Raw genomic sequence first — 25,676 nt, 5'->3', positions numbered from 1 at the left:
GAGTGGAGCTAACATGTTTAAATTGTTGTTGGTCAGATTTTATACTTTAGAAAATATATATATATATATTTCAAGAAAATAATGAAAGAACGTTTGCAATTTTCTCGTAATGTAAGTTAACAAAAACATAAAGTTTTGTTTTTTCCAAAATTTTGTTTAAAAACTTAAGTTTTTTAATAATATATGCGAAAGAATATTAAATGTTACGCTTTTACATTTAAAGTTTCGAATAACGATGTTATCGATGATAAAATTTGTGTAACGTAAGTTAAAACTACATGCATTTACTAAAGTTCTGGCGCTTTTTCTTTTATAAAAATGAATTACGTCATTAAGTAATTCTTATTTCGTCAACAAAGGTTATAACTAAAACTTTTTATATTAGGAGAATTTTTTAAAATACAAATTAAAACTATTTATATTATTATTTTTTAAATGTATTCTTATTTTGGTTGACATATAAATATACATAAATAAAAATAAAAATTATAACTATTTTTATTTAGACATTTAAAAAAAAAAAAAGATTCATTTCCTATTCTCCTAATATAAAAAAAAATCCGTTTGAACTTTTTTTATTTTTGTTTTATTATAACAAATTGTTTGTAAATGCAATTTGGTGGGGTCATACATAAAGCACATCACCCAAATTTTGCCAATTCTAAACCCCTTCCCTCCTGTCACAAACAATTGCATATACCTGAACCCCTCTCCCTCCTAAACTGTGATAGCAGTTTTTACGTCAAAAGTATTTTTAAAAGATTTAAATGTTAATACTTTGCAGCATTTTATAAATTCAACCTAATGAAAGTAAGGCAATACGAATAAGAAGTGTGAGCAAAAACATTGACAAACCAATGATTTTCTTATTTAAATTACTTAAATAAGTATTAATAAAGGCGTAATACTAAAATAATTTTTTAAAGTTGCTCTTGGTCTTGCAAAAAAAGTATTTTTGATTTGATAACTTTCATAAATGCTATAAAAAATCACTCAGGAAGAGTACTACCAGTTTTTTAAAATTTCCTTTCTTAATTATTTTTAATGAGTTTGTACTTTTGCAATTCTTTTGTTACGTAATTCTAACTCTTAATAATAGATATAAAAAATCCACAATAATATTCACTCTGTAACGTAAGTGATGTAACATAAGTTAAATATATAGTATCCAAAAAACCAGTTTATTCTCCGTAGCCGGTCACCTATGATAAATTTTAATATATTTTTTAAATTGCCTTAGAACTCTCAACATCTTGTGAAAGTTTTAAATACAAACCGCTTTATTAATACGCTAAAATCTGACCTAAAAGTTGATTTCAGGGTATTAATAAAGCAATTATATAAGTATTATAAAAAAAGCAATTGTTTTCGTGTAATGTAAGTTAAGTGGCATTTTCAGTAATAAGTTCACCCTCTTTTGGCCAGACTCAAAACTTTTTACCTTATTTTATTCTTTAGATGAACAGCTTTTATACAAAATAGTTAAAAGTTTAATTTACAGTTTAAATAGGCAAATATTTGATTAATTTGTTGTGCGTGTAACGTAAGTTAAAAATGGAATAGCCCATATATATATATTGAATGAAAAACAAATTTGTTATCTGCAACTTTAGCGTCATCTAAGCTAACACTGTATTGCATTTTTGTATATAATTTTTGTTGTTGTTATGGCTGTAACGCCTGTTGTAGTTATATATGTTATGATTGTAATGACTGATGATCACATAAAGCGTGAAACTCCGTGTAATGTTACAAACTTAATTGTACTTTATTATTATTCTAATACAGTATATACATATATATATATATATATATATATATATATATATATTTATTTGTAATTCACCACTCCCCAAGGACAAGAAGGCCACTACAGATGAGGAGGCTACTTGTAGTTATAACCCTCTTAACTCTCTTAACGAACAAGACTGCTTCGTGGAGAAACAAGTTGATATATATATACATATATATATATATATATATATATATATATATATATATATATATATATATATATATATATATATACACACACACTATATTAGAATAATAATAAAGTACAATTAAATTTGTAACATTACTCGGAGTATCACGCTTAATGCAATCATCAGATAATACAAACAACAATAACAACAATAAAAATTGTATACAAAAATGCGATACAGTGTTAGCTTAGATGATGCTAAAGTTACAGATAACAAATTTGTTTTTGTGGCGACATTTCAATATTAATTCATTTCGTTTATTCAATAGTTTCAAAGATAAGGTAATGATATGATATTTTTCCCTTAAATAAAGGTTACATGACTTTTTTCCAGGTTTAAAAGGTTCTGCCCTATCAAGAATCTTCCAGGTAAGAATAGAATTTGAAAATCCCTTTTCTTTCATTTCCCAGATATATTTAGAAAGTTCTATGGCATTAGCTTTACTTTCGTATTGAAAGGAGTTTTTATGTTTGTACCAGCGATCTTTAAAGGTGTACTCTGTTAAACTAATATAATTTAAACCACTATCCAGCGGTGATGTTTTTACATTTGATGTAAATTATATTTTTACAAAGACACATACCTTCCAAAGGACATTGTGAAGGTTGCTGGCAGTTACACCATGGAACAACTGTGTTGGAAACATGAGATAATACTTTTTTATTGTGTGAATTAATAATATTGGTGATGTTTGGAAGACAGCTATAACTGACTTTTAAATTACTCCTATCTAAAATTTTGCAAAACATATGTGTTTTTGGAAAATGCTTTTCAATTAGATTTAGAAAATTTTTTTGCAGCGTTGGTTTTTACATTTTGCAAAGATGGAGGATTACACCAAATAATGTTTTGTGATCTTGATTTTGGTTTTGAAGAGACAAGATTTTTTTGGAAAGTAATCTTTACATTATACCCACTTGCTGCTAACATATTGTTATAAAACGATGTTGCTCTATTGAAAACTTCCTTGCTAGATGAAATACTGCTTAATGGGGTTAGATATCATAGTTGGTGTGGATTTAATAAAACAAGGGGGTGGTTAGAATTTACGGTGATGTATAATGGGTGGTTGCCTGTTTTTCTGTATGACTTGAAAGTATTTTCTAACAGGTTGAAGGTAACATTGAGAAAGTTTACAATTTTTAAGTTGGTTTTTATGGTAAGTTTTAGATTAAATTTCTCCTTAAAAAGATGAACAATGTTTTTCTTAATTCTCTTGTATTGTGGTCCATTAATTCCATGAAAATAGCAAAAGCCATCATCATCCATCATCCAACAGTTTGCAACCCATAGTCTTGACTTGAAGTATATAAAATAAAGAGGCCAACTAACTCACATACTTCAGCCCCGTAGAAACTTCCCATAGTGACATCAAAATTAGGATCACCAAGTTTTTAGACCCAGATACTATCGTGTTCAGTGAACAGTAATGATTTTCTTGAGTAATTAATAATATTTAATGTATTTTCTGAAATTTCTGTAAATTTATTGGCGTGAATAAGTGAAATTTAAATAATTTTTTAGAGATAGAAGGATACAACTCTTCGATATCAAACTGGTCGAAAGAATAGCTGTGTTTGTCTTTAATACTGCAGAACCAATTTATTACACCCATCTGTAATGGAGGTAATTTGGCAGGAATAATATAATCTGTGCAACACTATCAAACTATCTGCAATGGAGGTAAGTGGGCAGGAACTTTTTATAAATACACATTTTAAATAAATTAAAAATGTTCAGAATGATTTTAAAAATATTTTAGCCTTTTAATTTGCGTTTGTGTGGTTTTTTAAAAAATCATTAAATTTAATTAGTTTTCGAAGTTAAATTAATGCGTTTTGTTATAATTGAACCTTAATTTTCTCAGTTTAAAAACCATAGACAAGCTACTAGCTGTTTTTTACCACTTTTTTACCAAGTAAATTAACGCCTTTACTTTACTTTATATTTTAACGGTTTTTATGTTTCTTGATTTGTATTACATGGCTGATGATTGTCTTAAGGCATGAAACTATTAGTACTATAAAAAGTTGTATTTCCTTTTTTGTTTTATATATATATATATATATGTATATATATATATATATATATATATATATATATATATATATATATATATATGTGTATATATATATATATATATATATATATATATATATATATATATATATATATATATATATATAAATATTATAAATAAAAAAATACAACTTTATAATGGAACTTGAAGTTTCATGTCATTCGGCAATCATCAGCCATATTATTTAAATATAAAATAAAAAACCGTTATAAAAAATACTAATTTAGCGTTGCAACGACATCTGACGTCAAGTATAAATGATCCGATATTTGCTAATCGCCAGAATTAAAGTTAGAAAGTGAAAATTTTTTCTTATGCCTACAAGCAGAAACTAATTCACTTTTTTTATTAAAATATCATAATAAAAAAAAAAAAAAAAAAAATTTTATTATGAATTTTGATAAATAATTTTATCAAAATTCATAATAAAATATTTTTCACTGATGCAAAGGTTACACTTTTTTGTAGATGGATTACAAGATTGGCATCTTTTAATTATGTTCCACTTAATTATAGGCATGTTACCTGCGCCTTTGTGTTTCCAGATTTCCTTGGAAAGTTCTGTATCATTTCTATACCTGGTTGCATTAAATGATTTAAGGTGGTTTGCAAATCTGAGCTTGAATGCGTTTTCACTGATACCAATGTAAGATTTTTCCATAAGACTGGGATTAGGTGATGCAGTTGCAATTTATATCATTAGCGGTGAGTTTATTACGCAAAATTTGTTGGTTGTGTGAATTAATAATAGATCGAATATTTGGTATGCAGCTGTAGCTAACTTTTATTGTGTTTCTGTTGAAAATTTTGTGGAGCTTATGATGTAATGGAAAATGCAAGTCAATTAAGTTTAAGAAAAGGTGTCCAATTTTTGTTACCACATTTTTACTGAAAGGAGGATTAAACCATATTATATTTCTTTTTCGTTTATTAGTATTAGAAGGATTTAGATTTGAATGATATTGCAGATTGGTGTGAAATCCAGACTTTTCTAATGTGTCTTTATAAATAGGAGCAGACTTTTGGAAAATTTTTTTGGTTGAAGAATTGGAAGATAATCTATGTTCAATTGAGGTTGGTAATTGTTTTAAAATGCTTGATCGATGATTGGAACTAGCATGGATATAATTTAGCGTACTATCAGGTATATGGTAAGGTTGAAAAGTGCAGTTATTGAGATCAAATGTAACATCAAGGTAGTTAACAACTTTCATATTAGATTGAATGGAAATACAGAGGTTGTATTGTTTAAAAATTTGAGTAAAATGCAGTGTTAAATTTGTATTTTTAATAACAGTTTTTATTTTATATTTGAATAATATGGCTGATAATTGCCGAATGCCATGAAACTTCAAGTTCCATTATAAAGTTGTATTTTTTCATTTAAAATATTTTAAAATTATTTGATCTATTTTTTTCAAAAAGATATTGATCACTCTTAAACAGACGAGCATTTCCAGCAGTATACAACATTTATCAATAAATATATATGTATATACATATATATTTATATACATATATATATATATATATATATATATATATATATATATATATATATATATATATATATATATATATATATATATATATATATATATATATATAAACAAAAAAGAAAATACAACTTTTTATGGTACTAATAGTTTCATGCCTAAAGACAATCATTAGCCATGTAATACAAATCAAGAAACATAAAAACCGTTAAAATATAAAGTTACAGTGGAGTGCGCTCCCTGATCATAATTATGAAGTTAGATAAATGAAAAAATATTTCGCTAATTATAAGGAATTCTTTAAAATTAATAAGTTTCAAAAGACACAATACTGTCAAAATATGATTTTGTATTGAATTGATATATCGTTAAAACAGCACCTGCATATAATAGTATTTCCAAAAAATGCATATTATGTCTACAAGAAAAATTTGAAATAGTTGCACATGCAAACCAACAATTTTTATCAAATAAAAAATCCGAATTGACTTCTAAATGTTGACATAAGAAGTTTATCTTAAAAATCTATAAAAACAAAAATAACAAATCCCCCTTTAAAATTTTATTCAAAAAAATTAGAACTATTTATAAAAATTATTTATATTCCCAAAAAAAGCAAAAGTAAAAAACTCTAAAGTATTCTTTTTATAATAGTGTCAACATATTTCACAAATATTTGAAATATTGCAGTAGTTAAGACATTTATGACTTCCTGTAATTTAAATTTTGGTATAAATTTAAGTTTTAGAATTTAGCATGATACACTTTTTTTTTAATCATCATTTAAAAAAGAAGTGTATTACTTCTTTTTTAAATGATGATTTAAAAAGAAGTATTTAGTATAAAAATCGGTCATATAGAAGGGTTTAAAAATTAGTGACCCTAGATACAATAAGCTTTTTTAAACAGTACCTAGAGTCACCAGTTATTGTATTGGTTTCTCTCTAAAAATTAGGTTCAAGTCCATAATAAATTTACAAAAAAAATAGAAACATAATTTTTATTAAAATTTGTCTTAAAATGTTTTTAACAAATTTGTTATATAAATATATTAAAAGCAAAAACTTTTTAAGATGTTAACAAAAGGTATATAAATATCACATAACTATACATAGGGTTGCCAGATGTCCGGCAAAAGGAGAACATGCCCTCCTTTTTTATCCTTTGTCCTCTATCCAGCAGGCAAAGCTGAAAACATTTAAAATGTCCCACTTTTTTAATATTATAGGTTTTTAATTTTTTAATTTGTTTTTTTTACATATATTTCCATATTTAAGCTTAACTATTTTTAAAACTGTATAATTTTTAAAGTTTTTTTGACATTTTTTTGACATTCTATTCTTTAATTAAATTATCAAGTTCTACTTATGACTCTGCACATTTCACTTATCCTATTGCATTTTAATGTTTATTTTAAAATAATTCATTTAATTGTCATTTAATTGTCTAACAGTTTGACAAAAATTGAATCAATAAAAGTTAGAGCATAATTTCATTCAAAACTGTACTCAAAACTGTTCTCAAAACTGTATAATTTTTTGAATACTTTTGTTGTTCGATAGAAAGGCAAAAGAATTAAAAAACTTAAAAAAATACAGATCTATTCTTTTTTAATTAAAACATTTCTAACTCATGCAGATTTTGCTTTTGTCAGTTTTTGCTAATGCTCTTTTAGCAACAACAGCACTTAAATTGAATTGCTACTTCATTATAAAAATGACTTAAATTTTTACAAAGAGAAAATGCAAATTCTCAAGCACTATAAAAAATAAGTATTCATGCTTTGCAGGGTGTGTTCATGCTTATGTGGCGCAGCAAAAATGAGTATGATTTGTGATATTTATTTATTATATATGCTATATATTATATGAGCTACTGACTAAGAGCGCCATGTTAAAAGTCATAAAAACCTAATCAAAGTGTCAGCCTCATCAAATAAATTGACTTTTTTTTTCAACCTAAAACTCAAAGATATTGCAGAAAACCCACACAGCTGAAGCAATTTTGGCATTGCATATAACATTTTCTTATATAACATTAACGGATATTATACTTTGTTGTTTATTCTCATCCAGTGTCAGTACCGTAGCCAGAGCATTGCAGTCTCGCCCCTCCCACCATTAAAAAGTCATTAGCGCACCAAAATCTAAAAAACCTTTCATTATAAGGTATTACTGAAATTAAGTATGTCCTCCTTTGTCCTTCTTTTGGCTTTTTTATGTCCTCCTTTAGGTGACCGTGCATCTGGCAATCCTAGCTATACATCACTGTAAAACTTACTAATCCATATCAGATAATTATACAAACAATTCTGAACATTAAGTAACACCATTTGTTTGTAACACTTATATAAATAACAAAATTGACTAATAGTTCAAAGTAAAATTGAGGAATAAATCTATGCATAAAATGATCTCAAAACAAGCGCAAAAACAAACAAAAAAAAGCTCTGTACCAACCAAAAATCAACAATCTATTTTGCGATCAAACAAAGTCTTTGTCAGAAAAACACTTATATGGCCCTAGGTACAACCAAACTAAATATTTTATCTATTAAGAAACCCTGAAATTTTATGATTAATCACTGAGAAGCATAACTTAGAACTTAATAGTTTTCTAATGTGGGGCAACCCATGGTACAAGGAGGCCCTAGGCCACAAATTTCCCCTATATATTTTAAAATAATTAATTAATATTTTTTTTCTAATTGTATAAATTAAGTGACAAAAAAAAAAAGAAAAGGAAAAGGCTTATTATTGCAGCGCTGTAAATATTAGCCAATCAACGATCAATGATTGTAATTATTGTAATGTATTGTAATGCATTGTAATTTTTTAAAAAAAATATGTTTTAATCTCTTGATATCAATACTGGCCAATCAAATTTGATCAGCAACAATTGCAAGGCAAACTTAATAATGAAAAATATTAATACCTTAAAAAACAGAAACTTAAAATTATTAAGTTAGCAACTAAATGTTTTTGATTATTGGAGTAAAATTAGTTAAATAAGTAATTAAATTAGTTAAATAAATATTAAAAGTAAAAAAGTAAAAGAGTGGTAAAAGAAGTTTACAGAACAAAAATATTATTAAATAAGCAAAAATAAAGTGATAAAAAATATTATTGAATAAGTAAATATAAAAGATAAAAAATAATAAATTTTTTTGATTCATGGAATAAAGATAGTTTGAGTTCAAAAAATAAATTTAGTGATCATAAGAATTTTAGAAAAATATTTACTTTTGCTGAAAATGTTTTTAATCTCGAAAGTTTGAGATCATTAAACATCAAAACGATGAAATTATTTTTGTTTTAAGTGTTAAAAGTGATTAAATAAAAAGTATAAAACAAATTATAATCATAAAATAGAGGCAAACAAAATACAACAGACAATTATTTCATATAATAAGAAAATAATCTAAATTACCCATAAAGAAAAATAATTTTTATTCCTTTTTTCTAAGAAAGTAAATTATCTTTTTATATTTTGAATTACCAAAAACAAAAGATTTTTATCTTTTGTTTTTGGTAAGCTTTTTTTAATTGCAATTTTCTTTCATAAAAAAAAAAGTAATTTTCTTTCATAAAAAAAATTATCAGTATCTAAATCACCAGCTAAGAAAAAAAAATTTTATTTTTTTCTAGGCAGTTAGTTAAAAAATATTTGTTTTGGTAATTCAAAATATATGTTGAAACCGTTGTACCGTAGTACCTTTTACCTCTTAATAAAAAGATTTATTAAGAGGTAAAAGCAAAATCAAAAAAATTATATTTTATTAAAAGAATATTCTTAAATATTAATTTTTTTTAAATCAGCATTTTTTTTTTGTAAATTATTAGGGTTTAAAACAATAGGACCATATTAAATATTTGGAAATTAACCATGAAAATTCCATGTCAATTGACCATGAAAATTCCATGTCAGTTAACCATGAAAATTCCATGTCAGTTAGCCATGAAAATTCCATGTCAGTTAGCCATGAAAATTCCATGTCAATTAACCATGAAAATTCCATGTCAATTAACCATGAAAATTCCATGTCAATTAACCATGAAAATTCCATGTCAATTAACCATGAAAATTTTAAAATTGTTACCATTCATCTCAGATTTTTTCTGATTTTCATACAGTTAAGAGTACTTAAAAAAAAAAGAATTCTTAAAATATTTCAGGATCTTCTTGGAGCCTCTAGCTCCAAGAAGATCCTGAAATACAACCATTTAAATTTTAGCAGATATTGGCCAGGCTCTTTTTGTGCCCTTCTTTGCCCAATGTTTATTTAGAGGTTTCAAATCACATAATTGCAATGTTTATTTAGAGGTTTCAAATCACATAACTTTACAAAGTTTTAATCTGTTTACCTAAAAATTTGAATTTTATTTTAAGGAATAAAGATTTCAATGAAATAATCAGATATGTAAAAAAATATTATTAATTATCTGTAATTACTAATTTAAATTATTTTAGGCAACTTCTATATACCTGTTTTTAATGCTCAAGAAACCCATGTGACCTTGATGATATCAAAAAAATATATATTACACATTATTCTATATACAGATCTTTCAGAAAATATAAGGATTTTGATCTGCAAGTATTTGGATTTCCATATATGAATTATAGGGCATGGTTCCCATTTTTTGTAGCAGAGGGGGCTGAGGCATATGCCCTACTTACTTGTGGCAGAATCTTGCAATTGATTTTTCACTATCTTTCAGACAAACTGGAGCCCTGAAACTTTCAGCATTTGTGTAGTCCTAATGAACATATGTTAAAACTGTTTTCAGGGCAGAAGACCAGAGGGTCCATGGGACTGGGGCACCGGGGGCCATGTCCAACTTATTTTCTCAAGAAATTTTTTTCATTTTTTGAATTTTTTAGATTATTTTGAATATATTATCTTCAAAATATTTTTTAGTTTATACATTTTTCCTTCTATATTCAATGATGCTTCTAAAAATGTCTTAAGAAAGTTCATGTGTTTATAAGAATTTTGATTTGCAAGTACATGGATTATTATTAGTCATCCATCTAAAATTTTAACAGAACTTTAAAATTACATTAAAAATGATATATTAACTTTAAAAATATGTTGAAAATAAATAAAAATTTTTATGAGAAAATAAGTAAGGCATATCCCCCAGTGCCCCACCCCCTGGAAACAATTTTAACACGTGTTCATTAGGACTACTCAAATGCTGAAAGTTTCAGAGCATCAGTTTTTCTGGAAGTTAGTGATTAATCAATCTCAATATTCCACTATAAAAAATTGGGAAATATGCTCTGTTATCCATATACGGAAATCCATATACTAGCAGATCAAAAACCTAATATTTTTCGAAAGATCAATTAGTATAGAATGATGGGTTACAATTTTTTTTTTTTGATAACATTGGTTCTTGAGCATTAAAAACAGGTACATAAAAAATTGCCTAAATTTATATTTACGGGTACTTAATAATAATTTTTAAAATTTCTGATCATTTTATTGGACTCGTTACACCTGAAAACAGCCAGCCACTAATTTTTAAGTAAACCAAACAAATATTTTTAAAGTTATGTGATTTGAAATCTCTTAATAAACCTTGCAATTCTAAGGAGACAAGAGAGGTCTAATCTGCTAAAAGTAAAATAGTCATATTTCAGGATCTTCTTAGAGCTGGGTAAAATTTTCAAGGAATTCTTACTTTACTAAATACTCTCAACTTATAAAATCAGTATGTATGGTTACATGGCCAGGTTGACATGGAATTGTGCAAACTGTCAAATTGTGTAAACTGTGCAAATTGTGTCAAAAAGTGTATAAAGTGTTACAATTACAAAATATGAATTACAAAAATTAAATTTGGTTATTTAAAAAAAAATTTGACTTTCTACTTTTCATTATTTTATTTAAGCTGATCAGTGTTGTAACCTTGAAATAATTATTACCAGCGCTGTTGTTATTATTATTTTATTCAGATTAGACTATTTATTATATTATTAATTTATATTGCATTTTTATTAAAAAAAGAGAAATTCAAACAAACAAACACATTTACTTCTTTGAAGGTTCTTTTTTCAAAAGTAAATATAGATATGTCCTATAAGGAACTTAGATCACAAAAAAAAAATTTTATTAAGTATATTTAATTTAAAAAAATATCACATATGCATACATAAATTTATAACAGCATAAAAATACTAATAATATAATTTAATTTTGAAATGAAATATGTTAATAAGGCTATGATGACAAACAATAATAATAATGACATATTAATATTATTAAAATAATGACATATTATTACTAAGTTGAATTAAACTACAGATATTATTTACACAGAGATCTTAATCATAAATACTGAATTCAGTATAAATGCTAACCCATGCATTTTTTACATAAAGCTTTCAAACAAACAGCATTTTAAAACGCAAACGACAATAAAATATCACTAATTACAACTTGATGATTATTACTACACAATTATAATTATTTTTTGATAATAAACTTTTAAAATCTTTTTTTTTTTTTATGTTTCTTATTTCCACTTAGTTATATTTAAAATGATAATTACTTTTTATAAAGTTTCTAATGTAACTTTGTTGTATTAATCAATTTTACTTTGAGCTGTTGGATCGCAATAAATTATTAAAAAGCAGGTTGAAATGTTTAACAAAAAATGTTACATGCATTGTTTAACAAAAACTGAAATATGTTTATTTTTTTTTTTTTGTTAAAAAATACATTAACATATTTTTTAACATTTTTCTATTCCTTTTTCAGTTATTTTTTTAATATAAACCAAATTTTAAAAAGCACCATCATAACAGAAGTTATAAAGTCTTTAATGTTGTAAAATAATGTCAACTTTTAAAATATTTATAAATACAGACATTAAATAAAAATCAATTTTTACACTTATTATTATTATTATGAAAAATTAAAAGCACATACTAGTTGAAATATAAACAAATAACATATAATTCTTATAACATCAATACCTGCAGACAAAACACTGTCGACAAGTGTCACAATGATAGGTTAACTTTTGCTTAATACCAAGATTGCTGTTTGGTTTCAAACAATTTGCATGAAAGTTTTGATGACAAATGTTACACGAAACAAGGTTTTCCATATTCTCATTAGAACCACATTTGAAGCATATAGCTAAACCAGTAACAAGTATCATATATACAAGTTCTATTTAACAATATATACTTGTTATATATATATATATATATATATATATATATATATATATATATATATATATATATATATATATATATATACATACATACATACATATATACATATATACATATATACATATATACATATATATATATATATATATGTGTGTGTGTGTGTGTGTGTGTGTGTGTGTGTGTGTGTGTGTGTGTGTGTGTGTGTGTGTGTGTGTGTGTGTGTGTGTGTGTATGGGAATACATGGGAAAGGAAGACATTAAAATTTTTTAATATATTATATATATGCTAATTAACATTTTAGTTTTAATACAAAAAAGTGTTGACTTAAGTAAAATACTTTGTAAACAACTATGTGTATGTTGAATAAGGTAAGTATCAATCTGCTTTTTACTTGATTTAAACTAAAAATTTGAATTAACTAATAATTAATAAAAAATATAGTTGATTATCCATGCGACACCTTGCAACTCAACATCTTTGGTTGAAATTTATTAATCTTTAAATAATTCAAATATAATTGCAATTTGGACTTGCAAAACATTGCAGCCTTCAAAGTATTGTTCTAGCTTAAAGCAGAGCAAGACAAAGATTTCATAGTCAAGCAATAGTCACTAAGAAAATTTATTATTACTTGACCAAAATGTAAAAACTCAAAGTGTTGGAATTTTCAAGACTCGATAAAATTTTATCATTTTTTTTTGTTATTAATTTTATTATTTATCATAACAAATGCAAACTTAAGTTTATGTAATTATTAGCAAAAAAAATATTTGTAGTGTAAAAAATAAACCAATCATGAGAGTAATATATTACCTTGATCTTTAGCTTCGTGCAAATGAGCAGTACAGAACAAGAGAATAGATTTGAAGTTCTAAATAAAAAAAATTTGAATTGTAAACTTAGCCTGTGTCAATGTAAAAAATATGTAAACTTAGCCTGTGTCAACTTTACTTGTTCTATAAAACTTACTGGTTAATTACTCTCTCTCTCTATCTCTTTATATATATATATATATATATATATATATATATATATATATATATATATATATATATATATATATATATATATATATATATATATATATATATATATATATTCTAGGAAACTAATTTGGGCGGCGCCCAAATACGCTCAGCGCTGTTGAAAACAATGTAGAATAGCCCTCTCTCTCTATATATATATACATATATATAAACATTAGTAATTAGAAAATCCAAAATACTTTTTTGATTCAAAGTTTGCTTTTTGGTAAATTGGATTACTAACGCATTGATAAAAGAAGCAACTTTGTAGACACTCTATAAATTTGTTAGCTCGAGAATCACTCTCAGTATGAGAGAATGGAAAACTAATTTTGAACCAATTAATTGTGTTATAGTTAAAATCACTGGTAATGACTCACAATTAATTAGTTTTGATTTCCAGTTATTTATAAATGTATAAAATTATATATAATTATAAATTTTGTTTTTTGCACTGATCTCTTAATAATTTAGCATTGCATCTTTCAGCCTTGGTTAAATCAGGGTTGATAAAAACATCGATAAACTTACTTAAATTTTTTAAGTTTTTTGTAGCTTTTAAAATAGAGATCTGTTCGTTTTTATTATTAAGGATAACAACAAATGGCAGTTCTTTATCAGTTTTCGTTTTGAGCTTTATAACTTGTTTAGGTTTACTCGTTGCGTTTATTGATTTAAATATATCAACAATATATCTTCCTCTTAAGCATATGCTGTGTCTAAATCTTTTGATGCATTAATTCCAAAAATTATAACATTATTTTCTCGTTTCGTTCTTTCTTTTTGTTTCGGCAGCAACACCATTCATAATATGTAGTTGCTCCTCTGACTTTTTTACTGATGCATTTCCATTAACAACGCTTGTCCAAGATATTGAGGTTGATTTACTAGTAGATTCAACATTTTCTAAAATTTTAATTTTTTCTAACAACTTTAATTAATCTTAAGCTCTTTAATCGACTTGCTTAATGCAAAGGTTATTTTTTCTTGCTTTGCTTTAAAATTATTGAATTCGGTTGTCTGAACATTTACCACATTTAAATGTAAACAATAACTTTAAGTTAACGAAACTTTTAATTTTCTAGTTTTAATTTTAATTAACTTGTTTACAATTATTAAATAAAAAACGCCTTCTCACTGTAAAGGCGGAAGTTGTTAGTCATTAAATAATTAGTCAGTGGGCGTAGATTATTTATTAGTAACTAGTTTATAAAACTGATAAAAATTTATAATTTAGGTTATTTAACTTTAATTAGACTTTTAAAATAATAATTGGTATATACATATTTAAAATTTAAAATGAGGTAAAATAATTTATGTTGAATGCATAATTTTATTATATGCATATTATATGCATAATTTTAATTGCATAATTATATTTAAATGCATAATTATAAATAATTTTAGATTTTTAAGAAAAAATATAAAAAAATAAAAAAACTATTAGTGAATGTTATTAGTTAGGTTTGTAGCAAGCTATGTATTTTTTTAGTAAATATTTGTTTTCATGATTTGTCACAAACGTGACACTTTTTTGAAATGTTTGAATAAAGGAGGACGCATTTTAAAATAGACCAGACATAAGTGGCGGTTTTGTTAAACTTGCTTTTTAAGTCCCAAACATAGCAAGATAGGGCCGTTGCCTTTGACATATTTTGTTCTTGAAGGAAGACTTGTGGTTGTAATATCCACTTTTGTCTGTTCAATTTAAAAATTCCTTCCCCCTAATTCAAACATTTTAAAAAAGTGTCATCTCTGCTTAAATGAAAAACTTGCAACTTTCTTATTCGAAACCTGATGAACTTCTTAATAAACTATCTGAATTTATATCTACTATAGCATATTTATATAAGCATTTGCTCACTAGAAAAAGAAGAAAAAAACAAAGAATAATGAATGAAAAGATTGCCAAACCCACAGTTAATGTAGCAGCACTCCACTGTGAGTCACTCTATTTGTCAGTGGATGTACTGTAGCCCTCGGCAGCAGTATGACATCAGACTGCTCACCGAATTCAGCAGTATAAGATATACATACATACATACATACATACATTCATACATTCATACATACATACATACTAATAAATGTTTAAAAATTTAAAAAATTTTCAATTATTTAGTTGTTCTGGATATAAAAAACAACCTGAAAGGTATTTGATGCAATTGAACATGGTAAGTGATACGCATTATTACATTCATCAACACAGCAATTTATGCTTGCGCCATAATTGCCACAAAAACTGCAAACCTAATATCAAATGTTTAATAAAAAAATAAAATATTCCAATAATAAACTAATTTTTTAAACAGCAAAACAATAAAACCATTTTAGAATACTAACAAATTCATAATTTTTTGAAAATAAATCTAAAAAAACAAACTAACAAATAAGTCATTTAAAAAAAAAAAAATTTTACTATGGCTTGGAAAAACTTGAATGTGGCTTTTTTTAATATAGCTTGGAAAAACTTTTAAAAAAATACCTTATTCAAAGCTGACTCAAGCAATGTAACTGTACTTCTAAATTTGGAAGATTGGCTCCACTCCCAACACTTTTTATGTGCCCAAATATAATCATCCACATCAAGGACACTATTGATACTTGAACGAAAAAAGTATCCAATATGTATTGGCAGAAAATTAATTTGTTCAACTGAAACTTCTCTTTCCATGGGAGAAGGAGTGCGACTGCAAGAATCACCATCATTAACAAGATATGGACGAAAAATACCTCTTGATGAAGCTAAATTTTTCCCTAGTTTCGAGATTGGTCCAAAACGAAGTATTTTATCATGAAACCATACATTTTTTTCATCGCATGCACAAAATGCGCATACTTTTAAACATCGAGATGAAAATGAAGATTTATAAAGCTCTTCTCTTGAACTACAAAATACAAAAAAAAATTTCAAATCTTAAAACATTTATCATAAATGTTTTAAGATTTGAAATTTTTAAGATGTATTTTTATTATTTATAATAAAAATACATCTTAACAAGAACTTAAAACATTTATCTTAAATAAAAATACATCTTAAAAACAACTTAAAACATTTATCTTTAAAAAAAGCTTTCTACATTAGAAAGAGTATTTAACTACCTCATACTATAATTTGACACCGAAGATGTTGTTTTACAAACAGCTTCATTTGTCTAGAAAATTAAAATAAATTATTAATATTGTCTAAAAAAATTTACCTGAGAGACAAGTTTCACAACAATAATATATAGCAGCATTAATATACAAACATTATGAAACATATTGATAGTTACAAAAAAATCTCAACACGTTTATATTGAGTTTGAATTAAAGAATTTTTTAAATTATTCTTGTAAACTTCATGCTTTCCATTAAATGTTATAAAATCAATCGTAAATCAAAACTCTTGCTCTTTTTGAAATAACTTTTCAGATAACCACAAGACTTTTCTAAGACTTTCATTTTCAGATAACGTCAAGACTTTTCTAAAACTTTTTGAGCTTTTCTAAGACTTTTATAAGACTTTTATTATAGATTTTATTTTAAGACATTGTTTTGTCATTTTAACTTTTTTGTGTATGTATTTATACAGTGGAACATTACTCACTTAGTTATAAATTTCAAATGCCACAAGTATAGCTACTTCATTCTTTTGATTTGTTATTTTTCAACTGTTATTAATCATTAAATCATAAATAGTCATTAAAAAATAAGACATAAAAATTTGTATTTTATAAAAAAAAAAATTTTTTATGAAGTTTTATGTTTATTTAAATTAATTATTATAGCCAGTAATATAGTAATAGTAACAGTCAGCAAATATTATTGCAATGTTTTAGGTTTTAGTTAGCAAATAACATTGCAGTGTTTTAAGTTTTAGCAAATAACATTGCAGTGTTTAGGTTTAAGTTAGCGAATAACATTGCAGTGTTTTAGGTTTAAGTTAGCGAATAACATTGCAGTGTTTTAGGTTTTAGTTACCAAATAACATTGCAGTGTTTTAGGTTTTAGTCAGCAAATAACATTGCAGTGTTTTTAACAACTATAATTAAAACTTGTTGGTAGAAGTTTACATGTTTTTCTTTTTTATAACCTTTTTAAAAAAAATCCTGTAAATAAAATTTAAAATAACAATTTTTGTTTCAATTTATAAAAATATACATAGTTGAAAATATAAGTGGTGATGCGGAAGTTATCAGACAAATCTGAATTAGATTATTTGAGCATAATAATTTGTTTTTGTGGTATTTATAATATACTATAACATTCTATAAAATATAAACTTTATTATTTGAAACACAATTATTTAAAATGAGGTTAAATGCAGCTGCACAAGAATCTTTTCGAAAGCGACTTAAAATGTTTATTGTAAATAAACCTAATGTAAAAAAAAAGAAATCGTGAATCATTTTGATAAGGAAGGATTAGCTTGAAGTACAATATATGATAACCTAAAAAGACTTGAAACTGTCCAATCATTTCCTAGTTGAAAGCACCCTGGTCGTCCAACATCGTGAACTAGAGAAAAGAAAGCCAAATTAACAAGACTTGTCAACAATCGAAAAAAGGACAGTCAGAAAAAATAGGTTTTAAATTTGGTGTAAATCAATCGACAATTGGTTGTCAGTTAAAAAAAAAGTACAAAATACACTATAAAACAACAATTAAAGGCAAAGAAAAGAAGCAGGAAACTAGTTAACCAACTCTATTATTATAAAATCGTTTCTGGTCATCAATGACAAAAAATACTTTTGTTTGCTTGGAAAATTCTGGATACTACAAACAACAAAAAAACATGCCCAGAAAGTGTTCATTTTATAGAAAAAAAGGAAATTTCAAAAAAATTAATAATTTGGATTGCCATACTTGACCGTGGTATGTCCAAGCCATTGTTTCGCGCTTACAAAGCTGTACCAATTAATTCATCAATCTCTATTGATGAATGTTTAGAAAAACGACTTCTTCCATTCATTCACAAGTATCATGGAGACTTTAACTATTTATTTTGGCCAGATTAAGCAAGTTCTCATTATTTTAAAGATTCTCTTAATTGGATGGACCAATATGCCTATTAAGTTGATAAAGAATCCAACTCCCCAAATATGCCTCAAGCATGACCAATTGAAAACTTTTGGGGACATTTGGCACAGAAGGTTTACGAGGGAGATTTGGCAAACTTCAACAGAACAAGTTTTGATAGATCGAATTAAATTTAAACTACAAGAAATTGATTTTTTACAGTCGCTATTAAAGTGTCAAATAACTTAAGAAGTTTATTTATTGAATATTTCAACAGAATACATAATCTATTCACTAATACTGCAATCAATGTGTCCTGAAATAAAAGTACAAAATATATTTAAAGGTTGAACGAAAACTGATATTTAGAGGTTAACATAAAACATTTAGGTTGCTAAAACTTTTATTCATCAAGCTAATTGTAAAATATACTCCTTTTAATTCAAACAAGTAATGAAGTCAGTGTCAATACAATACTGACTTTTTTTGGTGACGTAATTATATATATATATATATATATATATATATATATATATATATATATATATATATATATATATATATATATATATTGGTGTAACTTTTGTATAAACATAGCAAATTTATCTTATAAAACTAAAATTGCACTTTATATAGCTCTTTGTGTCTTTGGTACATTTACATTCCACTTTAAATTTTGCTCTATTTATTTGATTTTTTTATACTTTCTCTCGCGAAGTAATTTAAGAACATTGTAAAGCATAAACAACAGCTGAATACTTTGTTTATTTTGAGCTGCTTTTGCACAGATTGATATCAAAAGTAAAATATAATTACAAAAAAACCATTACAAATGTAACATAAAAACATCTAAGAAGACATCAAAAGAAGCCATTATTAATTATACAATAACTTAACTATAAAATTAGCAAATATTATTTGCTAATAATATTTATTTGCTATCATATAATAATAATTAAATATATATTTTTATTTCCCTTTTTTTTGGATATTTTTTTAAATAGAGGCATACAACTAACAGATGGAATAAAAACAGTTAAATCTGGAATTTTGAACTTAACACAAATTAGACACCCCCATAACAGATCTCCTAAATCTTGGACCAACTTTTGCATCATCATTTGAAAATTATATAGCAATTTTACATCGATTGAATCTGTGGTTTACATTTGGTCAAAGCTAATAAAAAATCTAATGCAGAAAATATTCAACAAAATGTGAGTAAAATTCTTTAAAATTAATAACCTAAAACCCAAAATACTAGGAATATCTTTAAATAATTAAAAAAAACCCGGATGGTTTAGCAATTTATCTATTTGATAAAGGAACTTAAATTAAAACATTCAGTAACTATCAACTACAACCTCAAACTCTTATGACTAAATTTCAAAAATTATTATGCAAACTACAAAAACAAAAAAAAAAGATGACAATTTCCAATAATAATCATGGTGTTTACAAACTCAAATGCTTTTGTGGCAGTATATACATCATAGAAACAAAAAAGAGATGCATCAATAAAACTAGATGAAAAGTGCATTTAGATGAAAGATGCATTAGGGCAAAGATTAGTGGAAAGATGCATTAGGGGCAATCGAACATGGTTGTGTTGCTATGATATGATTGGTTACATTCAAAAACTCTTACAATTAAATCAGAGTACGAAGAATGCAAAGTGAGAGAATCACTCGAAATTAAAATACCTTAACATACCAAGTTATAATTTTAAAAAATTATTTCAAAAACAAGATAAGATACATGCTAATTTTATATTTACGTTGTTACATGGCTACATTTTAATATCTTCTTTGACATCTTTATTTAATACTTGAAACGTTTTTTTTTTGTAATTATATTTTATGTCTAATGATGATCTGTGCTAAAGCAGTTTGAAATTATAAAGAAAACATTTATTTTGTAGCTGCTGTTGTTTATGCTTTACACTTCAGATATTTTATTTACACACAACAAGATATGATATTAAAACAATGAAACAAAAATCATTTTTATTTATAATGGTGTAATGGTGACGTTATATGGTAACAAGTTTAACCACCAATCTCTAGGAACCACTTCACTTGGAGCCAATCAAAACTTGATTAAAATGATTATACAATTTCATATTTTAAAAATTACTAGTACTTAGTTATTAGTACTTAGTTTAATAATGTCATTATTAAGATAACAATATTATTGAAACAGCCTTTATGATAACTTTACCTCCAAATCCATTGTGTATTTGGAAGAACAAGCATCTTGGCAACCAGAGTCAACTTCAAGTGAAGGATGCTTCCTATGAATAAAAACCTAAATATTATGAAAATACTTTAAATATCAAATGAAAAAAGTTTAAAAAAAACTATTAAATTATATTTAAACATATTTAAATAAGATTTACAAATAAAATATCTCAATGTTTTGAAGCTGAAATATTATTACTTTAAGCTGGAGTTATTCTGTTTAAAACTTGGTTGTCCTGTAAATGTTTTTAATACCAATTTGGAACAATAGTTTTGTCATGTTAATTGAAAAATGCAGTAATAAATGAACATATTATGTAATGTTGAAATTAAATATTTATAATCTGATATAACTTTAATTTACCTAAAATAATAAAGTAATATGTTTTTGTTCTATAAAATATCATTATATCTATTATTATTAAATAATTAATGATTAAATACTATCTATTAAAAAATTGCAAGTAACTAGACCATTGCTCTTTGATAGCTGATGACATTAGTAAAAGCTAACCCACTAACTTTGTCAGTTCCTCATTTGGATTACCTTTCATAAAATCATTTTCATATCTATATGTATATTATTTATTTCTTATTATAAGAGTTTAAAGCAATTTTTTACAATTAGATGCCTTACATATATGGCATATATGAAAAAAAAACAACAAAAAAAAAAGCAACAAAAAACAACACACATACCCTTCAGTTCTGTAGTGATTCTCATCAAGACTCATTGCTTCATCAATAGATGAATTTGTGTCTGAATTACTATGGTCTTGATTGTGCGAATAAGATTTTATTTTAAAATGAGTTGAGTGAGGCGTTTTTTCGCGATCTTGAAAATGTGTTGTATTTGAAGACGATTCTTGAAACTGATTAAAATAAATAGAACTATCGCGAAAAAGAGGAACTCTATTGGTATGAGCGTCTAAAATAATTTATTATTTTGAAATTTACTTTTTTTGTTATATCTAAAACTTTACAATAATAAAACAGATTGGAAATCAGGTTGAATTAAGTTAAAAATAAAATAAAAAAATAGTTAAAAATTCAGAACCTGATATTTGTAATATATCATGAGAAGAACACCATTCTGAAAAAAAATATAAATTTTTTTATGAGAGTTCTCAAAATACGTTAAAAGATATGAAAAAATAAATAAAAAGAAAAGTCTCAAGTCAAACCATACCTGGCGGTTTAATTCGCTCATAGTGATAAGGGTTTACGCAAACATTTCCTTCTTTTAAATCAAAGCCATACAAGCAAGTACTGATACTTCGAAGCTCGATTTTATGAATGTTAGGCCACCTCCATATTCTTGTGTAAATAACATGAGGAAAATCTTTTTTCTCACCAACTTGTAGTCTTCCATCTAAAGTTCTTTGTACTGTAGCACACTTTGTTTCTACCCTTCCATTACTAACAATGGCAGATATTAAGGAATCAAGCTCAATATAACGCTTTTTTAGTTTCTTAACAAGTGACTCTATTGCACGTTTTGTAAATGATGGTGCTATAGACTCATCATGATTACTTGTAACAGAATGGCACAACAAGTACTGACATATAATTGGAAATGGATCAGCAGCACAAGGAGTTCTATTTGGATACACTAATGAAGAAGGAGCAAGTGGCATTGGTGGTGAAACTCTTGAGTTTGTTGGGATTAAATTACTTTGTGATTCATTTGTGGATTCTGAGGTACTTCTTGAATGTTTATTTTCAAGATATGATTGTAAAGGTGGAGGTTGGGAGACCTGATGTTGAGAGCGATTTATGTTAGTTGATTCTAAAACTATTAAAAAAACTATTTATCAATAAATTTTACTTGAAAATAAAATAATAAATAAATATTACCTATACCCTTCTTTAAAATATACACATTTTACTTTTAAAATAGCAAAAAGAAAATTTATTATTTAATTTAAAAAGTAATCAAAGTAGATTTAAAGCAATATTAATCTAGGATTTTAAAAATAATAACTTACTAGTTTGATGTATTGGAGAAGAAGATATGCGGTCATAATGATATGGATTCACACAAACTACATCATATTTTAAATCAAACGCATATTGGCAATTATCTAAGTGTCTAAGTTCCATTTTATGGATGTCAGGCCATCGAAACAATCTAGAATAAATGACATGAGGAAAGCCTTTTCTTTCACAGACTTGAAGCCTTCCATCTAATGTTCTAGGTATAGTTACACATTTAGTTGGTTGTCTTCCCTTAGATTTAATGGCCACTATTAAGCTATCAAATTCATCTGATTTTTTTCGAAGTTTTTTGATTAAAGATTCTATAGCTCTTCGAGCAAACTTTTCAGCTTCACCCCCCTCACCGTAACTTGTCGTATAACATAAAAGTTCAACAACAATACTCATTTTGTTAAAATAGTCTTCAATTGTTAATAATTATAAACAGTAAAAATAAAAATATATCATATTTAAATTAAAAATTAGAATAGCCGCAATTCATCGAAACTAAAATCCTTTAGCACCGAAGTCTCTCAAAACACCCATGTAAATTTTGGCCGCAAATAGATATCTGCGCAGACAGAGAACTTGTGCGCATGTTGCTGACAAGATTTTAACCAATCAAAAATCTTTTACGTCTATAACTTAAAACTTTACATTTACTTTTACAATGGTCGATAGACGTTAACAAAACGTCGATAGACTACAAAAAAATTATTTGTTAAGTGATAAAATACGGAGGATTTTAAATCTTTTATTTATGATATTTGATCAATTTTTTTATTATTATTATTGTATTGCTAGATACTTATTTAAATATGATTTTTTTAAAATATAAATTGGGAAATATTTGTCTATTTTAAAATTTAAGTTGATTATATTTTAACTATTTTGAGTATAATGCTCTCGACCCGATCGAGTTCAGCATAGTACATAAAGACGTCTGGGAAGCAAAACTGGCGTCAACGGTGTTTTCTTAAAGCGCAAAGTATTAGTTTAAAGTGTTTGAAACACAAACTTTGTATGTTTTATTGCGGCAAATTTTTAGCATTAAGTTTAAAGAATTCGGCATAAATTTTTAGGAGTTCGGCACAAATTTAAGTAGAAGAAATTTTGTATTTCAACAATTTTTGCTATAACATTAGTTTTAACTATAGAAAGGAGTTGGCAATCGGCATACCCCTCCTCCACCTCTGACTTTTTAAATGAAAAAAAAAAACGCAGAACTATTTTTAAGTTTTATTTGATTCACAAATTATTACCGAAATTTAAGTTTTTTCAAAGTTATTCTGCATTAACTATTTAAAAATTTTATCTTAATTTTAGTGGGTATTAATAGTTGTTGAAATGTTGTTGTTGAAATGTTGTTGTTGTTGTTGTTGTTGTTGTTTTTTAAATAAGCAAGTGTGTATAGTAAATCTAGTGTTATGAAATAAAGCTGGTAAAGAAAATATATACATCTATAACGTACCAATTAATAGATTAGGTAAATAATGGAGTTAAGTAACTACTAATCGCTTATAAGTGGTTGAGTTATGTAAATAGTTTAATACATTTTGTCGTATTTAATGAAAAATTAAAAAAAAAGTTATTTGAAAGCTTTTATAAATTTAGCATATATTTTATTCAATGTCACTGTTCCATCTTTATTTTTTGTCATTTCTGGTTCTTTCTAAAAGCAAGTTTAATTTCAATTATCATTGTAAAATATTTTTATTGTTTCATTTTAAAACTAAGCAATACTGAACTACTTATGAAATAGTTTTTTTTAACTTCTTCAGTAGATAAAAAAATGTTTATAATATGAGATTAAAAAAAATGTAGTGAAATGAAAAAACGTTTTTTAACATTTTTTCATTATTCTGAAAGTTACTTACTCAAAATAAGTTATTTTGTTCTCTTCTATTATTTGCTATTCTGCTCTATCTTTTTGGACGTCGGGGTAAGGAGGTGTGAACTTGGATGTTCACATCTCCTTCTATACCAATGTCACTTATCTGGCCGATATTAAACAACTTAGAGTTTTGGTTCACAACCTCATGGTTGTGAACCAAAAATCTAACCACTGCACCATGACTGCTCTAGTCAAAACTATATAGATAATAAATGTTAATATCGGTACTCGGTACTTTAAATAGCTTGTACTGTAACTGTCTGTATTGAGTACCAGTAATATTAATACAATATAGTTTGCTGTTAAATTCACAAAAGATGCCATGATTTTCTTGGTTATAAATACGCATTTCTATCAAAAATTAGTCAGCTCCTGGCATAATTTTTTTCTGAAATAAAAAAAAAATTTAAATTTTTCTTACTTGAAAAAAATATTTAGCAATACCGGCCATTTTAACTTTTAGTGGCACTGTGTCATAAATCGATCCAATATTTGTACTATTTCCTTTTTCTTTTTTTTTTTTCATTTTATATTTTGCTGTTAAAAAAAATTACAGGTGAGATATAAAATGAAAGGAAAAAAAAAAAAGAAATTCAAACCTCGGATAACTCGAACTTCGTTAATTCAAACCATTTTTTCGTCTTCTTTTAGCAAATTTCTTCGGATGACTCGAATATTTTGTATGGGAATTAAATATAATGACATAACTAATTTTTTTTTAAAAGAAGTCATTCCATATAAATAACTACCCAGCAAGCACACAACGTTGAAACAACGTTGAAA

At 25.8% G+C, this 25,676-nt stretch overlaps 1 protein-coding gene across 1 annotated transcript in view; it reads right to left on the bottom strand.

Annotated features, from left to right (window-relative positions):
* LOC100199160 (uncharacterized) overlaps window positions 1-23,726 on the bottom strand; it is a 29,309-nt gene extending 5,583 nt beyond the window's left edge. The window contains exons 1-10 of the mRNA XM_065810762.1: window positions 23,011-23,726; window positions 22,212-22,817; window positions 22,080-22,115; window positions 21,722-21,950; window positions 21,003-21,075; window positions 16,884-16,936; window positions 16,267-16,669; window positions 15,927-16,031; window positions 13,570-13,627; window positions 12,549-12,714 (exon numbers count right to left, since the gene is read on the bottom strand). Of these exons, the coding sequence (XP_065666834.1) occupies window positions 12,549-12,714; window positions 13,570-13,627; window positions 15,927-16,031; window positions 16,267-16,669; window positions 16,884-16,936; window positions 21,003-21,075; window positions 21,722-21,950; window positions 22,080-22,115; window positions 22,212-22,817; window positions 23,011-23,407 (2,126 nt within the window). The 5' untranslated portion in view covers window positions 23,408-23,726. The remainder of the gene's footprint in view (window positions 1-12,548; window positions 12,715-13,569; window positions 13,628-15,926; window positions 16,032-16,266; window positions 16,670-16,883; window positions 16,937-21,002; window positions 21,076-21,721; window positions 21,951-22,079; window positions 22,116-22,211; window positions 22,818-23,010) is intronic.
* Window positions 23,727-25,676: the final 1,950 nt, after the last annotated feature.

The sequence above is a fragment of the Hydra vulgaris genome, chromosome 11 (genome assembly GCF_038396675.1).
Source record: "Hydra vulgaris chromosome 11, alternate assembly HydraT2T_AEP".
NCBI classification, from domain to species: domain Eukaryota; kingdom Metazoa; phylum Cnidaria; class Hydrozoa; order Anthoathecata; family Hydridae; genus Hydra; species Hydra vulgaris.
This window is presented reverse-complemented; position numbering and strand designations above follow the sequence as displayed.